The sequence below is a fragment of the Geotrypetes seraphini genome, chromosome 1 (genome assembly GCF_902459505.1).
Source record: "Geotrypetes seraphini chromosome 1, aGeoSer1.1, whole genome shotgun sequence".
Taxonomy (NCBI): Eukaryota; Metazoa; Chordata; class Amphibia; order Gymnophiona; family Dermophiidae; genus Geotrypetes; species Geotrypetes seraphini.
This window is the reverse complement of record NC_047084.1, coordinates 541,202,264-541,219,470: the sequence shown is the minus strand read 5'-3', so window position 1 is coordinate 541,219,470 and position 17,207 is coordinate 541,202,264. Positions and strand designations below refer to the sequence as shown.

The window sequence follows — 17,207 nt, the reverse complement described above, 5'->3', positions numbered from 1 at the left end:
CCGTACCTTTCTGTAGTTGGCCGGACAGACGGGAGCCAAACCCGCCTGTCCGGCAGGCAGCCAACGACGGAATGAGGCCGGATTGGCCCATCCGTCCCAAAGCTCCGCCTACTGGTGGGGCCTAAGGCGCCTGGGCCAATCAGAATAGGCCCGGGAACCTTAGGTCCCTCCTGGGAGCAGGGCCTGAGGCACATGGTCGGGTTGGGCCCATGTGCCTCAGGCCCCGCCCCCAGGAGGGACCTAAGGCTCCCGGGCCTATTCTGATTGGCCCAGGCGCCTTAGGCCCCACCAGTAGGCGGAGCTTTGGGACGGATGGGCCAATCCGGCCTCATTCCGTCGTTGGCTGCCTGCCGGACAGGCGGGTTTGGCTCCCGTCTGTCCGGCCAACTACAGAAAGGTACGGGGAAGGGGGTTGGGGGTGTCGTGGGGGTCGGCCAGGGGGGTCGCGGGTCGGCTGGGGGGGCGGTCGGAGGTTCTTGGGGGGGGCGGTCGTTGGGGGGAGGGGGGGTTTGCGTCGAGGGCAGGAGGGCCTGGGATCCCTCCTGCCCGTAATGTAGTGCAGGGTGGGGTTAGGGGGTCGCCGTGGCCAGGAGGACTTGGGCTCCCTCCTGGCCCGATATTGTCGGGGAGTTGGGGAATCGGCGGGGCAAGAGGGCTTGGGCTCCTTTTTGCCCCGATCGTGTCGGGGAGTCGGGGGGGCAAGAGGGCTTGAGCTCCCTCTTGCCCCGATCGTGTCGGGGAGTCGGGGGGGCAAGAGGGCTTGAGCTCCCTCTTGCCCCGATCGTGTCGGGGTGCCAGGGACCACACGGAGTCACCCACCGTACCACCCGATTCGGGTAAGCGCAGGTATCGGTGGGTGGCTTATTTGCGGGGGGGTGCCTTATTTTACATTTTTTTCTAAAAAGGGGGGGCTGTCTTATTTGATGGCCCTGCCTTATCATCGGGGAAACACGGTAGAAAAAAAAAAAAAAAATGAACAGTTAAGTCCCAGTTTTTGCCGCTGAGACTCTGCCCTCTCTCACTGTAAAATTAGACTCTACTTAGTCTGTCTTTAAATTTAAAAAATGTGTGTTGTTTTAAAAAACAATTATGTTTTTAGATGTATCTAAATAAAAATAATAACCAAAAATTTATCTTTTTTTATGTCATCTTAGCATATTTTATGCTACAGAACGAATTATTTTTTTTAACATGTATTGTTATGGGAAAACGCGTTTCACATAACGAACTTTTCGCATAACAAACTTGCTCCTGGAACGAATTAAGTTCGTTGTGTGAGGCACCACTGTACACTATATCAACCGGCTCACCTTTATCCACATGTTTATTCACACATTCAAAGAAGTCAAACAAATTGGTAAGGCAAGATCTCTCTCGGCTGAACCCATGCTGACTCTGTCTCAATAAATCATGTTTGTCTACGTGTTCCACAATTTTATATTTTATAATTGTTTCCACCATTTTGCCTGGCACTGAAGTCGGCTTACCGGTCTGTAATTTCCCAGATCTCTGCTGGAACCCTTTTAAAAAATCGGCATAATATTGGCCAGCCTCCAATCTTCAGGTACTACAGACAATTTTAGCAACAGGTTACAGATCACTAACAGCAGGTCAGCAATTTCATGTTTGAGTTCTTTTAGCACCCTGGAATGTATACCATCCAATCCAGGTGATTTGTCACTTTTTAACTTGTCAGTTTTGCTTAGTACATCGTCCATATTCACAGAGAATTCTTTCAGTTCCTCCACATCATCACCCTTGAAAATCATTTCTGGTTCAGGTAGATCTTGTGCATCTTCCATAAGGACCGAAGCAAAGAATTAATTCAGTCTCTTCACTATGGCCTTATCCTCCCTGAGCACCCCCCTTTTGCTCCTTCATCATTCAACGGTCCCACAGATTCCCTCACAGATTTTCTGCTTCTGATGTACTTAAAAAAATTTTATGAGTTTTTACCTCTTTTGCAACTTTCTCTTCATATTCTTTCTTAGCTTTCTTTATCGATGCTTTGCATCTAAGTTGCCAGTGCTTCTGTCTCTTCCTATTTTCTTCATTCGGATCCTTTTTCCATTCTTTAAAGGATGTTTTTTTTTGGCTCTTATAACCTCTTTCATTTCACCTTTTAACCATGCTGGCTCTCGTTTCCTCTTCTTTCTACCATGGCTAATACGTGAAATATATCTGGTCTAGGCTTCCATGATGGTATTTTAAAATAACATCCATGCCTGGTATACAATCCTAACCTTTGGAACTGATCTTTTTAGCTTCTTTTTAACCATTTTCCTCATTTTATCATAGTTGCCTTTTCGAAAATTAAATACCTCTATAGTAGATTTCTTTTTGTGACGTCACTTCCTCTTTAACATATAATGCAACCCCCCCCCTTCCAATTTGACCTACTCTATCCTTGCAATACAATTTGTACCCAGGTAATACAGTGTCTCATTGATTGTCCTCCTTCCACCAGGTCTCTGATATGCCTATTATATTTACCTCATCATTCAGTGCTATATACTCTTAACTCTCCTATTTTATTTTTTAGGCTTCTAGCATTTGTATACAGACATTTCAAATTGTGTTTTTCCTTGTAACTACAGGCTGCTGAGAAGACAGGGACAATGGTTTTCTTTCACCATTATTGAAACCTCTCCACTGAGACTCCTTAAATATCCTGTTTCAATAGTATCCTTAAAGGATACCTCACACCGAACCATCCATTCCTGGGCGACTGTCGGCTTTCCCCCGCATCTCAGTTTAAAAGCTGCTCTATTTCCTTTTTTAACGTTAGCGCCAGCAGCCTGGTTCCATCCCGGCTAAGGTGGAGTTCATCCTTTCGGAACAAGATCCCCCCTTTCCCAGGAGGTTGCCTAGTTCCTAACAAATCTAAATACCTCATCCCTGCTGAGACTTTGGAGCTCTGCCTGCCTCTTGGGTCTTGCACATGGAGCTGGGAGCATTTTTGAAAATGCTATCCTGGAGGGTCTGGATTTCAGCTTTCTACCTAAGAGCCTAAATTTGGCTTCCAGAACCTCCCTCCCACATTTTCCTGTCATTGCAGCCTACATGTACCAAGACAGCTGGCTCCTCCCTAGCACTAATTAAAATCCTATCTAAGAAATACATGAGGTCCGCCCCTGGAGACACATCCTCATTGCAAGAGGACATTGTATCCTCTGGTGGGCAGGTCCTAGCTACAGGATTATTTCCTATTTCATTAGGGTGAAGCTTCAGAATAATTAAGAACTTCTACCAAGTGTTTCTTAAATGCATCAAGAGAAGAGATCCCTAAAATTTTAAGAAAATTTAAAAGATGAAAATTGTCTTCTAATTAAGTTTTCAATCCATTCTACCTTTTTAGATTGTAGTAATTTCTATCTGTCTCTCTTTCTCATTCTTTCTGTCTACTTAACCCCTTCCCTTTGCTACAGTTCTCTCCTCTCTCTTCCTAACTTGGGTGGGAACTGGAGAGGTTCCAGATGTGTGGAGAAGCGGAGGTGATAGGAGGGAGGCCAGAATTGAAGGAAAGGGGAACAGTTTTCCTCTTTACCCCTGCGGTAGGAGCAGATCGTTTAGGGGAGGGGCAGTGCCCCCCTCATCCCCTAACTATGGACATGATTTTTGGGTGTTTTAAAATCCTGGTTCTGACCCATAAGGCCTCTTATTTTAGCACTCCACTTTACTTATCTTCCCTCATTACTCCACACATACTTCCAAAATGAACATTGGATATCAATTCCCACAGTTACCTATGCAGATTAGAGCAACAGGATAGAATACCCTGGATTCCATATAGATCGCTCAAAGTTGGATACTCATATTTGGGCATGCAGGACAAATGAGCATGCAAATTAATGAGTTAATGAGATGTCTACAATTACTGACTTTAATTAGCATTAATTTGGATTTCTTCACCAATATGTGTGTATGCTATTCTATAGCACTGCATCTAAATCAGCGGTCTAAAACTCGCGGCCCCCCAGGTACCATTCTGCAACCTGCGATCTGGCCAGCTCCCTTACTTAAGTTATTCTTCAGTTCGAAGCCACGGGCGGCGGTGGCGGCTCCTTGTGCATCTGGGCCTGTGTAGGAAGCCTCTCTAAAGGCTAGCTCCCTTGCCAAAGTTATTTTTCAGTTCAAAGCCACTGCCACGGCTCCTCTCATGAGCTGCACCTGTGTCGGAAACCTCTCTGATGTCACAACATCAGAGAGAAGGCTTCTGACGCAGGCGCGGATCATGCAAGGAGCCGCTGCCCAGGGCTTTGAACTGAAAGATGACTTTGGCAAGGGAGCCGGCCAGAAACGAGGAAGAGAAGTGCTGCTGCCCTGCTGCACAGGGAAGGGAGGGGAGGGAAATGCTGCTGCTGCTGCACAGGAAAGGGGGGGAGGGAAATGTTGCTGCTGCTGCACAGGGAAGTGGAAGGGGAGGGAAATACTGCTTCTGCTGCACATGGAAGTAGATGGGGAGGGAAATGCTGCTGCTACACAGGGAAGTGGAGGGGAGGGAAATGTTGCTGCTTCTACACGGAACTGGAGGAAGAGGGAAATGCTGCTGCTACACAGGTAACTGAAGGGGGAGAGAAATGCTGCTGCTGCACAGGGAAGTGGAGTTGGAGGAAAATGCTGCTGATGCACAGGGAAGGGTGGGAGGGAAATGCTGCTGATGCACAGGGAAGGGTGGTAGGAAAATGTTGCTGCTGCACAGGGAAGGGGGGAAAAGGGGGAAGAGAAATGTTGCTGCTGCACCCAATTGGAGAGAGAGAGGGAAGGAGGGAGAAGGAAGAGGAGAGGAATGAGAGATGCCAAGTCCATGGGAGGAGATACCAGACCATGGAGGGGGAGGGAGAAATGCCAGGGCATGGGGTGAGGGAAGGATACAAATGCCAGACCAGGGGAAAGGAAGGAAGGAGAGCGAGATTGGAAGGGAAGGGAAGACATGGAAAAATTGAATGTTAAGTTAATGCCAAAGATGGATTCAAGGCAGAAAGTGAATACTAGAGAAAAACAGTCATTGGGCAAGAAGGCCCTAGAAACATAGTTAAAAGCATAGAAAAATAAAGTCACCAGACAACAAAGGTAGGGAAAATGATTTTATTTATAATATAGTGATTGAAATGTGTCAATTTTGAGAAAGAATGACAATTTTGCATGAGGTAAAACTGTTTATAGTTTATAATTATTTCCTTTAACAGTAAGGGAATATTTATAAACTTTAAAGAGATTTACCTCATGCAAAATTGTCATTTTTTAATAAGACATTAACTATTTCTTCAAATATAAAATGTGGCCCTACAAAGGGTTTGCGTTTAAGACCACTGATCTAAATTGTTTCACATGCAAACTAAAGAGCATGACCATGAGTAGGTCAGGGCATTCCCAAAATTTGGGAAAAGTGTTATAAAGATTATATACCCAACTTGTGCACCAGGATTTACACTGGTGTAAATCCTTAAACCCAAGGTTGGGCATGGGAATCTGTGCTGGAACCTAAATCTTAGCGACATTTACATAATCTGGCCCAACTCTCAAAGCGCCCGCAGTCACACTCCCCTCCATTATTGAATAGATACTGTGATTCTCAAATATTGACTGGATTATATGGGGAGAGTCCCAGTGCTTTTTTCTTCACAGTGCCTTCCCCTTCAAAAGGGCTGTTATTTTCCCTTTGATTTAGGAAGGAACTGGAGGGGCCTAAACCTTACCCACTTTGTGCTCAGGTCCCCTCCCCCAAATTGCAGCACACTTGCTGGCAGGGATCCCAAGCAGTTGGGGTTTGAAGGAAGAGGCAAGGAGAACAGGGCGGGGGTGGAGAGTAGGGGTTGGTGCAAAATTTTGTACCTACCCACTTTAGGCTCAAGTCCTCCCCTTCACCCAAATTTCAGTATATCATTTCTTCAATCTGAATCCTGTTACCAAAATTTAGAACAAACTTTAAGATTCATTTGTATATACAGTACAGTGGTGCCTCACACAACGAACTTAATCCGTTCCAGGAGCAAGTTTGTTATGTGAAACGTTCGTTGTGTGAAACGCGTTTTCCCATAACAATACATGTTAAAAAAAATAATTCGTTCTGTAGCATAAAATATGCTAAGATGACATAAAAAAAGATAAATTTTTGGTTATTATTTTTATTTAGATACATCTAAAAACATAATTGTTTTTTTAAAACAACACACATTTTTTAAATTTAAAGACAGACTAAGTAGAGTCTAATTTTACAGTGAGAGGGCAGAGTCTCAGCGGCAAAAACTGGGACTTAACTGTTCATTTTTTTTTTTTTTTCTACCGTGTTTCCCCGATGATAAGGCAGGGCCATCAAATAAGACAGCCCCCCCTTTTTAGAAAAAAATGTAAAATAAGGCACCCCCCCGCAAATAAGCCACCCACCGATACCTGCGCTTACCCGAATCGGGTGGTACGGTGGGTGACTCCGTGTGGTCCCTGGCACCCCCGACACGATCGGGGCAAGAGGGAGCTCAAGCCCTCTTGCCCCCCCGACTCCCCGACACGATCGGGGCAAGAGGGAGCTCAAGCCCTCTTGCCCCCCCCGACTCCCCGACACGATCGGGGCAAGAGGGAGCTCAAGCCCTCTTGCCCCCCCCCGACTCCCCGACACGATCGGGGCAAGAGGGAGCTCAAGCCCTCTTGCCCCCCCGACTCCCCGACACGATCGGGGCAAGAGGGAGCTCAAGCCCTCTTGCCCCCCCGACTCCCCGACACGATCGGGGCAAAAGGGAGCTCAAGCCCTCTTGCCCCCCCGACTCCCCGACACGATCGGGGCAAAAGGGAGCCCAAGCCCTCTTGCCCCGCCGATTCCCCAACTCCCCGACAATATCGGGCCAGGAGGGAGCCCAAGTCCTCCTGGCCACGGCGACCCCCTAACCCCACCCTGCACTACATTACGGGCAGGAGGGATCCCAGGCCCTCCTGCCCTCGACGCAAACCCCCCCTCCCCCCAACGACCGCCCCCCCCAAGAACCTCCGACCGCCCCCCCAGCCGACCCGCGACCCCCCTGGCCGACCCCCACGACACCCCCAACCCCCTTCCCCGTACCTTTCTGTAGTTGGCCGGACAGACGGGAGCCAAACCCGCCTGTCCGGCAGGCAGCCATCGACGGAATGAGGCCGGATTGGCCCATCCGTCCCAAAGCTCCGCCTACTGGTGGGGCCTAAGGCGCCTGGGCCAATCAGAATAGGCCCGGGAGCCTTAGGTCCCTCCTGGGGGCAGGGCCTGAGGCACATGGTCGGGTTGGGCCCATGTGCCTCAGGCCCCGCCCCCAGGAGGGACCTAAGGCTCCCGGGCCTATTCTGATTGGCCCAGGCGCCTTAGGCCCCACCAGTAGGCGGAGCTTTGGGACGGATGGGCCAATCCGGCCTCATTCCGTCGTTGGCTGCCTGCCGGACAGGCGGGTTTGGCTCCCGTCTGTCCGGCCAACTACAGAAAGGTACGGGGAAGGGGGTTGGGGGTGTCGTGGGGGTCGGCCAGGGGGGTCGCGGGTCGGCTGGGGGGGCGGTCGGAGGTTCTTGGGGGGGGGGCGGTCGTTGGGGGGAGGGGGGGTTTGCGTCGAGGGCAGGAGGGCCTGGGATCCCTCCTACCCGTAATGTAGTGCAGGGTGGGGTTAGGGGGTCGCCGTGGCCAGGAGGACTTGGGCTCCCTCCTGGCCCGATATTGTGTGGGGAGTTGGGGAATCGGCGGGGCAAGAGGGCTTGGGCTCCTTTTTGCCCCGATCGTGTCGGGGAGTCGGGGGGGGGCAAGAGGGAACCAGGCGGAGAGAGGGCAGTTAAGCGCAGTGCCTGCGTGGAAGGATGCAGCTCGGGCGACTTCGTTGTGTGAAACGAAGTTCGTTGTACGGATCAAGACATAAAGTTCGTTGTGCGCAGCGTTCGCTGTGCGAGGCGTCCGTTATGCGAGGCACCACTGTACTTGCCTTCATTAAGCATTAAGTTCACATTGGACTTGGCAAGGGAAGCCAGAAGGGCTTCCCTTCCTCTTTGATAATAGGTTTATCTATCAGAGTCATGGAGTCTCGTGTCTTCTTCCTTGCCTTTAGGACTGGTGGATGCTCTATGTCAGTGATTCCCAACCCTATCCTGGAGGAACACCAGGCCAATCGGGTTTTCAGGCTAGCCCTAATGAATATGCATGAGAGAGATTTGCATATGATGGAAGTGATAGGCATGCAAATTTGCTTCATGCATATTCATTAGGGCTAGCCTGAAAACCCAATTGGCCTGGTGTTCCTCCAGGACAGGGTTGGGAACCACTGCTCTATGTATCTAAATAGTAACAGAATTAAACCAAATTTAAGAAAGTAATTATTTTTCAATGTGGATTTACACACTGAATCAAATAAAACCATTGCAGTTGATTCTTAGCTTTTTATGTAGCTTGTGATTATGCAGATGGATGTCTAATTTAGATGTAATCAAATTTGATTAATGATACAGTAATCAGTCAGCCTGGCTACTGCAAATGCCAAAGTGTACTTGATCTGGCAAAGTTTTCTGCTTTTGCCGCTAATGTTCCTTCTTAAAAGAATAGTTGGGTACATTAAGTGCTGTTTTAGCAATACACTGAATGATGAACTACAGATTAATTTTGGCAGCCTGCCTTACCATCAGTTGGCTTTAACTTAGAGACCTGCTGAGGAGGAAGGTGTGAAAGTCCTTCCAACTCTGGCTAAAGCTATCTTATAAACAGCTTTCCATTGTTCTTCTCTTTAGAGCTCCTATGAACTTCTTTATTGTGCAGTCTCATTGTCTAGCACTGACACTTTTCTTGTTAAATGAAAACAAATTCATTATAAAACGTTCATTTATTTATCAAGATTTATTAACTGCCTTAAGCTGGGTTACCTCAGACAGTTTACTAAAAATGTGATATACCGTCTAGCTTTTTCAGTTACAGCTTGACATAAAATTTGCAATTTTATTAACAAGCATAACAGCAGTAAAATGACCAATATAACTGAAATCAAGTTTCCAAGTTTATTAAACCTTTGATATATTGCCATGAGAGACATCTTAGGGTGGTTGCATCCAATAAATCATTTTAATATCCTGAAAAGAAAAAGAAATACAATTTTGATAGGGAAGGAGGACAACAGTTCTGCAGGTAAACATGGAAATGGTAAATTGAATCTTAGTAATGGGAGTAACATTATATAGTATCAGAAATATAAACATTTAACAATACTATAAAACAATGACATATAACACAAATATGATAAATGTCAGCAGAATACAAACGACACTATTAATAGGCAACTTGGAAGAAAATTCTTATAGCTTAGATCTGATACAATGTTAATACAATACAAATGAAACAACTTTGAAATACTGAGTGGAGTGAAACCAGGTAGACTTGGGGGCATGCAGTGAAGCTACCAAACAGTAGATTTCAAACAAACTAGAGAAAATATCACTCAACATGTAATTAAAATCTGGAATTTGTTGCCAGAAAATGTAGTGAAAGCAGTTAGCAGGGTTTAAAAAAGGTGTGGATAATTTCCTAAATGAAAAATTCATAAGTAATTAATAAGTAAGTAGTTTATTTGATATACCACATTTCTTGAATAATTTTGTCAGATCAAGGCGGTTAACAAATTTAGGCCCAGATTCACTAAAGATAAGGAGTCAATCACTGTAGGCCAATTCCTGGCCGATTTTAAAACAACAATTGATTCACTATCAGTGCTGGGGCCAATTCTCTTCAATATGTGCATGAGTGATACAGTCGAAGGGTTAGAAGCAAAGGTTTGCCTTTTTGCAAATGATACCAAGGTTTGTAACAGAGTTGACACCACGGAGGGAGTAGAAAACTTGAAAAAGGATCTGCAAAAGTTGAAAGAATGGTCTAATCTCTGGCAAATAAAATTCAATGCAAGAAGTTCAGTGTGATATATTTGGAGAGAAGAAATCTGACGGAGATGTTTATGCTAGGAGGCAAGAGGCTGATATGCATAGACGGGGAGAGGAACCTTGGGGTGATAGTACCTGTGGATCTGAAGATGACAAGGCGGTGGCTATAGCCAGAAGGATGCTAGGCCGTATAGAGAGAGGTGTAACTAGCAGAAGAAAAGAAGTGTTATTGCCCCTGTACAGGTTGTTGGTGAGACCCCACATGGAGTATTGTGTTCAGTTTTGGAAGCTGTATCTGGCCAAGGATATAAGAAGACTTGAAGTGGTCCAGAGGAAAGCGACAAAAATGGTAGGGGGTAAGCCCCAAAAGAACTACAAGAAGAGACTAGAAGACCTCAACATGTATGTTATGGAGAAGAATAGAGACAGAGGGATATGATATTTGAAAGGTATTAATATAGATCCAAATCTTTTCCAGAGAAGGGAAAATGATATAACTAGAGGGCATAACTTGAGGTTGTAGGGAGGAAGACTTAAGAATAATGTTAGTAAAGTCTTTTCACGGAGAGGGTGGCGGATGGCTGGAATGCCCTACTGAGGGAGATGGTGGAGAGAAAAACGGTGATGGAATTCAAAAAAGCATGGGATGAACTCAGAGGATCTCTAATTAAAATATGAATGGGCAAACCTTCCCGCAAGGAGATAGTTTGGATAGGCTGGAGTGATCTTCAACAGCAACTCCAGTAGTTGGAACCTAAGGACAGTGCCGGGTGGACTTCTAAGGTCTATGGCCCATAAATAACAAAGAAAAAAGACATTTTAATTTATTTATGAAATTATAATGCATGTAATTACAGGGCAGAATAGATGGGCCGTTCAGGTCTTTATCTGCTGTCATTTACTTATGTTATTATGTTACTATGGAAAATGCTCATTTGGTAAGTCCATATAAGTCCTCAAGAGAGAGATGAGATCAAACATATAAAAAGAGTGAAAAAAATTCTATTAAGATGCAAAGGAAGCAATCCTAGAGCTGTGCTTATCTACTTATAATGAATATATTCCTTCAACTTTGGTGCTATCACAGAAGGAGCAGACTTGTGACCATGGCACTTCAAAGGCAGACGTAGGTGAGAAGAGTTGCTGCCACTATGACTCATCTTTAGGACATCATCTTTTCTCCCCCGAACTCGATCATCTTAATTACCTAACTGTTTTGTATATTATATCTGCCTTAGTGCTGTTCTTTTTTATTTTGTTGTTCTGTGGCTTACGAGAGCACCAGCATATTAATATTTCTGGTATGCATTCGATCATTTTAAGGCATTGTTCAGAAGCTGCTGCAAACCCATAATACAAGGCATTATAGTAATCAAAACAGTTCTGCACAAAGGCATAAATGAGAGAATCAAAGTCCTTTCTACCTAGAAAGGAGCAAACCAAGCAAAGTTTACATTAGGCAAAAAAGGTTTAATGACACTTAAGATTCAACGGTTTAGGAAGAGATAAAGATCAAAGGGGATATTTTTAATAGAAGTGTTGGGCAGCGCAATCACACATCCTTCTTGGTGACCAAGCTAGCTTAATAATTTAGAGAATTGAGTTTAAAATTATGGTTTGCAATCCAATAGGTGCTAAATCTAGGCAGATGTTGGGGTTGCTTCTATCTGGAGATTGCTAAGCATAGGTGGAGCAGGAGTGTAGCCACAGGGGACCTTGGGGGCCTGCCTCCCCCCACCCCCCACCCCCACCATCACACTTTGAGTTCAGGCCCCCTCCAGAACTCCTGCTCCACTTTTTACCTTGCTGGAAGGTACAACAAGCCCTGCCAGCCAGATAATTATAGTGCTGCCTCTCCCAGCTATTTCATTTCTGCTTCAAGCATGCCTGGATCAAGGTGTAGCAAACAGGATTTTACTCAATTGGGACACAATTAAAATGAATCTTTTTGCAACAACCCACATAGCAGGGAAGAATGAGTCTTCTGCCCCAAGAGAAAATACAAGTCAAAGCAACAGCAGATGCCTTCCTCCTTCATAGGAATCAGGTTTTCTGTGCACATATCTTATAATACTTCTAATAGCAAAAGTTTCAATAAAATTCATACGGGACCAAGGGAATAGGATTCATATAGTTTCCTTTTGCCCGAAACACATTTGTTCTACACTTCAGAATTTTATAAAACTAGGGAATTTTAAAGCACCATAACATTTGTTTTTTTGGCCCTTATATCCTGGATATTGGAGGAAATGTGGTAGAATTTTAAAAATATCTTAGAAGAAGCCAAAGAATTATAGTGTCTTCTAGAAAATTCACCAGAAAGTTGCACAGCTTTAAGTGGAAGAGGTTTGACATCTAGTATAATGACAAGGCTCTGATTCTCTTTGTTTTACTAATAGGAAACCTATTTCAGTACACACTACATCTTTTAAAGTGTGGTCTAAAAACTGTTATGTTTACTTTAGTTCTATACGACCACATCTCACTGATGTAAAAAGAAATGGTGCATTCTGTAGACATCTGTTTCATGTGGAGCTTGCTTCATTAGCTATTTGCAGTTCTTCTGCTGGTGCATCAGTCAGTTCTGTCATTTTAAAACATTAGAATAGACACTTCCTGTATTTTCACAAGAAATAGGAAGTACAGTTAAACCTCGATTTGCAAGTAACGCGGTTTGCGAGTGTTTTGCAAGACGAGCAAAACACTCGGCAAATTTTTGTCTCGCAAACCGAGCGCTGCCCCGATAAACGAGCACTTACAGCTGCAGGCAGCGCCACTTCAAGAAGATGCCTCTTCCGTCCACCAGCCAGCCTTCTGCACCAAGTGCCTTCCACACCACATTGGAGAGCCCACGTAGATGAGTGCCGTCCCACATGCGCATTATGTATAATCACGCACAGCGTCAATCATCAACATTGTGCTTGTTTAGATGTAATACGCATGTGGGATGGCGCTCTTCTACGTGGCCTCTCCAATGTGGTGCGGAAGGCTGACTGGTGGACAGAAGATGCATCTCCTTGAAGCGGCGCTGCCTGCAGTTGCACGCGGCTGGCCACCTATAAACTGCAGCACCTGGCACCCGACAGGTGCACTCCCCGGGGCACCCCTCGCCAGTTCCTCCCAGCTCCTTAGCACCTTTTGGGTTGTGGAATGAATTTGTCAGCGTTGCTATTATGGCCTATGGGGAAAGTTGCTTTGATATACGAGTACTTTGGATTGCGAGCATGCTTCTGGAACGAATTATGCTTGTAAAACTGTACTTGTTCTCACATTTGAAACCTTTCACAGTACCAATGTCAGCTCTGATTGTTATTTACAGACAGGAAAGAGGGGCATCACCCAGAAGGGACTTGAGGATCCTTCAAACAGAAAAGAAAGATATCCCCAAAACCAACCCACAGAATGAAACACTGAGATTAGAATATGAAATATTCCCAGCGAAATAGAAATAACAATTGGCCTCTGTAAAGATGGGATACTAGGTTAAATGGACCATTGGTCTGACCCAATAAAGGCTATTCTTATGCTCCTATGAAAGTGTTTTATTGTATAATCGGTGCTGAGACAGAGATAACCAGAAACCAGACTGTTTTATAGCGTATTTTAAATAATGTTACAAAACTATGATTTACATAAGTACACACAGGAAAATACACACATGGCTAGTTGGCGCATACATGTAATACTGATTAGTAACACATCACTTGTTAATTTTGTTAACTGCCCATCTCTGGAAGTTATAGTACAGGTTATTTCTGTGAAGGAGATTTCCTAAAAAGAAACGGAAAAAAAGATATGTGGTTGCCACAGACATGGAAGACATAAGCAGGATTGTAAAATATACTGAAAAAAGACAGCCAGATATCAAATATTTAGAAAGTCTCTGGAACAGTGGAAAACATAAATAATTTTTGGGACATAATTTTATTTTTTTTTAAATTACTGTATCACATATACCAGTACCAAGTACTTATTCTAAACTCTTGGATACACTTGTGTTTTTAATCTCCTAAGCTCCCTATACTAAGCTGTGCAAATTTCTTACAGAAGGCATGTTTAAACAAAAAGATCAGAATGCCAGTAGCATTGTGTGCAATTTTTCCCCCCCATATGAACACCCCTCTGTGGAAAGAATTCACAAATTGAGTTCATTGTCTTGGTAAACCTTTCTGCATAGGCCACTTCATGCAAAAGTTGATACAAATTCATAAATGAGTTGCTGCAATGTGAAGAAAATGCAAAACAGCTCATTATTTAGAAAACTTGTTAAAAATTGACATTCAAATGTCTTTGTATGTTGATTTTTGTCACAAAATAAATGCACCTCAGGAAGTTCAGTTTGTTATTCAGCTCATTTGCATATATGATATATTTTCATGTAAAGAAAGACACTTTAACTCATAGGAAATCCTCTGCATTACTATGTTGGCCTCTTGCTATATGGAAACATTTTTATGATCTGATCTAGAGGTTCTCCATGTTACTACTTCCAAGTAAATATTCCATAAGATCAGTTATATCTTTAGAAAGTATATACTATTACCTGTACAAATCATTTTGTATTTATTTGCCACAGGATAAGAAATGGGTCCTCAATCATGAAGATGTCATACTGGGAGAATTACTGGGCAAAGTAAGTATCTAACTGTGCTAAATGAATTAATCATGGTAATTTGTAGGCTATGAATAAGAAATATATGGCCTGAGAATTATTGGATATATGCATCATTTTATTCATTGTTCTACATCCTGTCCTTTTTATTTAACTTTCATGGCAGAGCAAGTAGAATTATATGTTAATGAATTCAAATATTCATTAGTTATCATCCTAGTACTGTTGTCTTCTCATAACTAAATTTAGGAATAAATTAAATAATTTCTGTATGGAGTATTTTAAATTTTGCTGCCTTTTTTGCAAAATTGTCATATCTTAAAATATTTGTAATAGTATTAGAATAGTTATGAACACCTTAGCAGCAATAAAGCACATCACAGAAAACTGAGTGCTCTCTGAAAAATATCCAGAGTTGCAATGAGTTAGGCTTGATTACATTACATTAGTTTATTTTATTCTGCCAATACCTTGCGGTTCTATGGCACTTAATCAAATTTCTAGTGCAATAGGTGAGACATTCTAGACAAGTGGGTTATCACTCAATGGCCGCGTGCCATATGCAGAAGAAATTTATTCTGAATTTTTTCTGTAACTCTCATCTACTTCACTGGAAGCTCTAGCACCACCTGCAGTTTTTCCTTTCTGCACGCGTGCCTGAAGGAGTGTTTCTCTTCTTCTCTCCCCTTTTTCTTATTTTATTCAGTCTGCGAAAGGAGTAACCTGAACCATTGAGACCATGTGGCCCAAAAGCACCATCATCTGTCTGGCTGAGATTGATGGAAGGTGATAAATCTGAGTCCAAAGCTGAATCAAATTTTCTTGTGTTTGCTGGGGAAGAAACGCTCTGAGATGAATGGTGTCGAGGAGAGCTCCAATAAATTGCAGAGCTTGAGAGAGTTGAAGTTGAGATTTGGGAAAAATTGACTTCGAACCCCAACTGTTGAAACAAGAGAATTGTCGATCGTTTTGGCTATCACCACCCCTTGAGGAGTGGCATCCTTTATGAACCAATTGTTGAGATAAGGAAAAACTTGAAGACCTTGAGCCACAGCTACTACTACCAGACACTTGATGAACACTCTGGGTGAAGATGCAAGGCTGAATGGCAGAGCCTTATATTGAAAGTGTTGCTGGGCTACCTGAAATCTAAGAAATTTTCTGTGGGCAGGATGAATTGGAATGTGTGTATAAGCTTCCTTTAGATCCAGAGAGCATAACCAATTGTTCAGATCTAAGAGGAGATATAAAGTTGCCAAGGATAACATGCAAAACTTTTCCTTTACCAGAAACTTGTTCAGGCCCCTGAGGTCTAAAATTGGACGTAGATCTCCCGTCATCTTCAAAATAAGAAAGTACCAGGTTCCTTTGAGTAAGAGGAATCTTTTCTATTGCATTCAGAAGAAGTAAGGACTCTATTTCCTGAAGAAGAAGGGACATCTGCTGAGGGTCAAAAGAGGATTCTCACGGAGGATGATCTGGAGAAATAATGAGGAAATGGAGAGTATCCCTCTCAGGTGTGTTGTTATCAGTTCCAACGTGAATAATATAACTGGAGCCGACATCCAATTGGCTGAGGAAGTGTCTAAGAAGGGGAAATAATGGCTATGCTCTCTGAGTCCATCAAAAAGACATAGGTTTCTGAGGAGCTGCTGGTTGAGACTTTTGCGGACCCTGTTGCTTTTGCTTCCTCTGCTGAGGCATACAAGATGCAGCAGGTTTTGTTGAATAACGCCTCTTGATATGAGGAAGAAGGCTTAAACGACTGAGAAGCTAAAGGTGGTTTAGACTTGGTTTTAATTAAAGCATTCCAGCTATTTTCATGATCAGTGAATTTTTGTGTAGCATTTTCAATTAAGTCTCCAAAAAGCTCATCTCCCAAAAAGGGAATATTAGCTAACTGTCTTGAAGATTGATGTCCATATCTGAGACTCTCAACCATGTGAGACGTCTCATCACCACTGATATAGCTGAAGCTCTAGATGATAACTCAAAGGCATCATAAGCAGATCTTGCCACATATCTTCTAGCAAGGGAGAGTGTATAAAAGAGAACGAAATTCCTGGAGACGTTGAGAAGGAATATACTTATCAAAAGAAGGCAATTTCTTAACAAGGTGTTTTATGTAGCAGGATATATAGAAATTGTAATTAAAGACCCTATTTGCCAACATTGAGTTTTGAAAGAGGTGACGTCCAAATTTGTCCATAGTGCATTTTTAAGCCCTGGTAGCACTGAAACATAGATTTTTAATGGAAAAGATTTATTCAAAGTTGATTTCACAACTAGTGATTGGTGTTGAAGTTGTGGTTTATCGAAACCTGGGGAAGAAGTGATTATGTAGAGAGAATCAAGTTTTCTGAGAGCCACTGTAATGGTCATGGGCATTTCCCAATTCTTGTGAAGAGTCTCTTTAAGAATACCATGCAACTGTAGTTTGAGAAGTTCCTTAGGCGGCTCATCATAATCCAAAGCCTCAAGATATTCAGCACTGTCGGCAGTGTCAGCCTCTAGTTTAACAAGTAGTTCTTTGCCCAATTGTCTAATGAATTTAGTGAAATAGACTCTTTCAGGAGAAGATTTTGCCTTTGATGGAGATTTCTGAGGAGACTTCTCCGAAAAAGTATTATACACTTCTGTTACAGAAGCAGAATACTCCCCATCCGAATCAGACTGTAAGCCAGAGTCATAAAGAACCTTTGGTGAAGGTGATTGTCGATGTCTAGAGCAGTGA

The 17,207-nt window shown here is 43.5% G+C and overlaps 1 protein-coding gene across 2 annotated transcripts in view; it reads left to right on the top strand.

Moving 5' to 3' along the window:
* Nucleotides 1–17,207, top strand: part of FER (FER tyrosine kinase) — a 304,375-nt gene that overhangs the window by 207,388 nt on the left and 79,780 nt on the right. For both annotated transcript variants that reach the window (XM_033929145.1, XM_033929146.1), the window contains exon 14: nt 14,438–14,494. In XM_033929145.1, the coding sequence (XP_033785036.1) occupies nt 14,438–14,494 (57 nt within the window). The remainder of the gene's footprint in view (nt 1–14,437; nt 14,495–17,207) is intronic.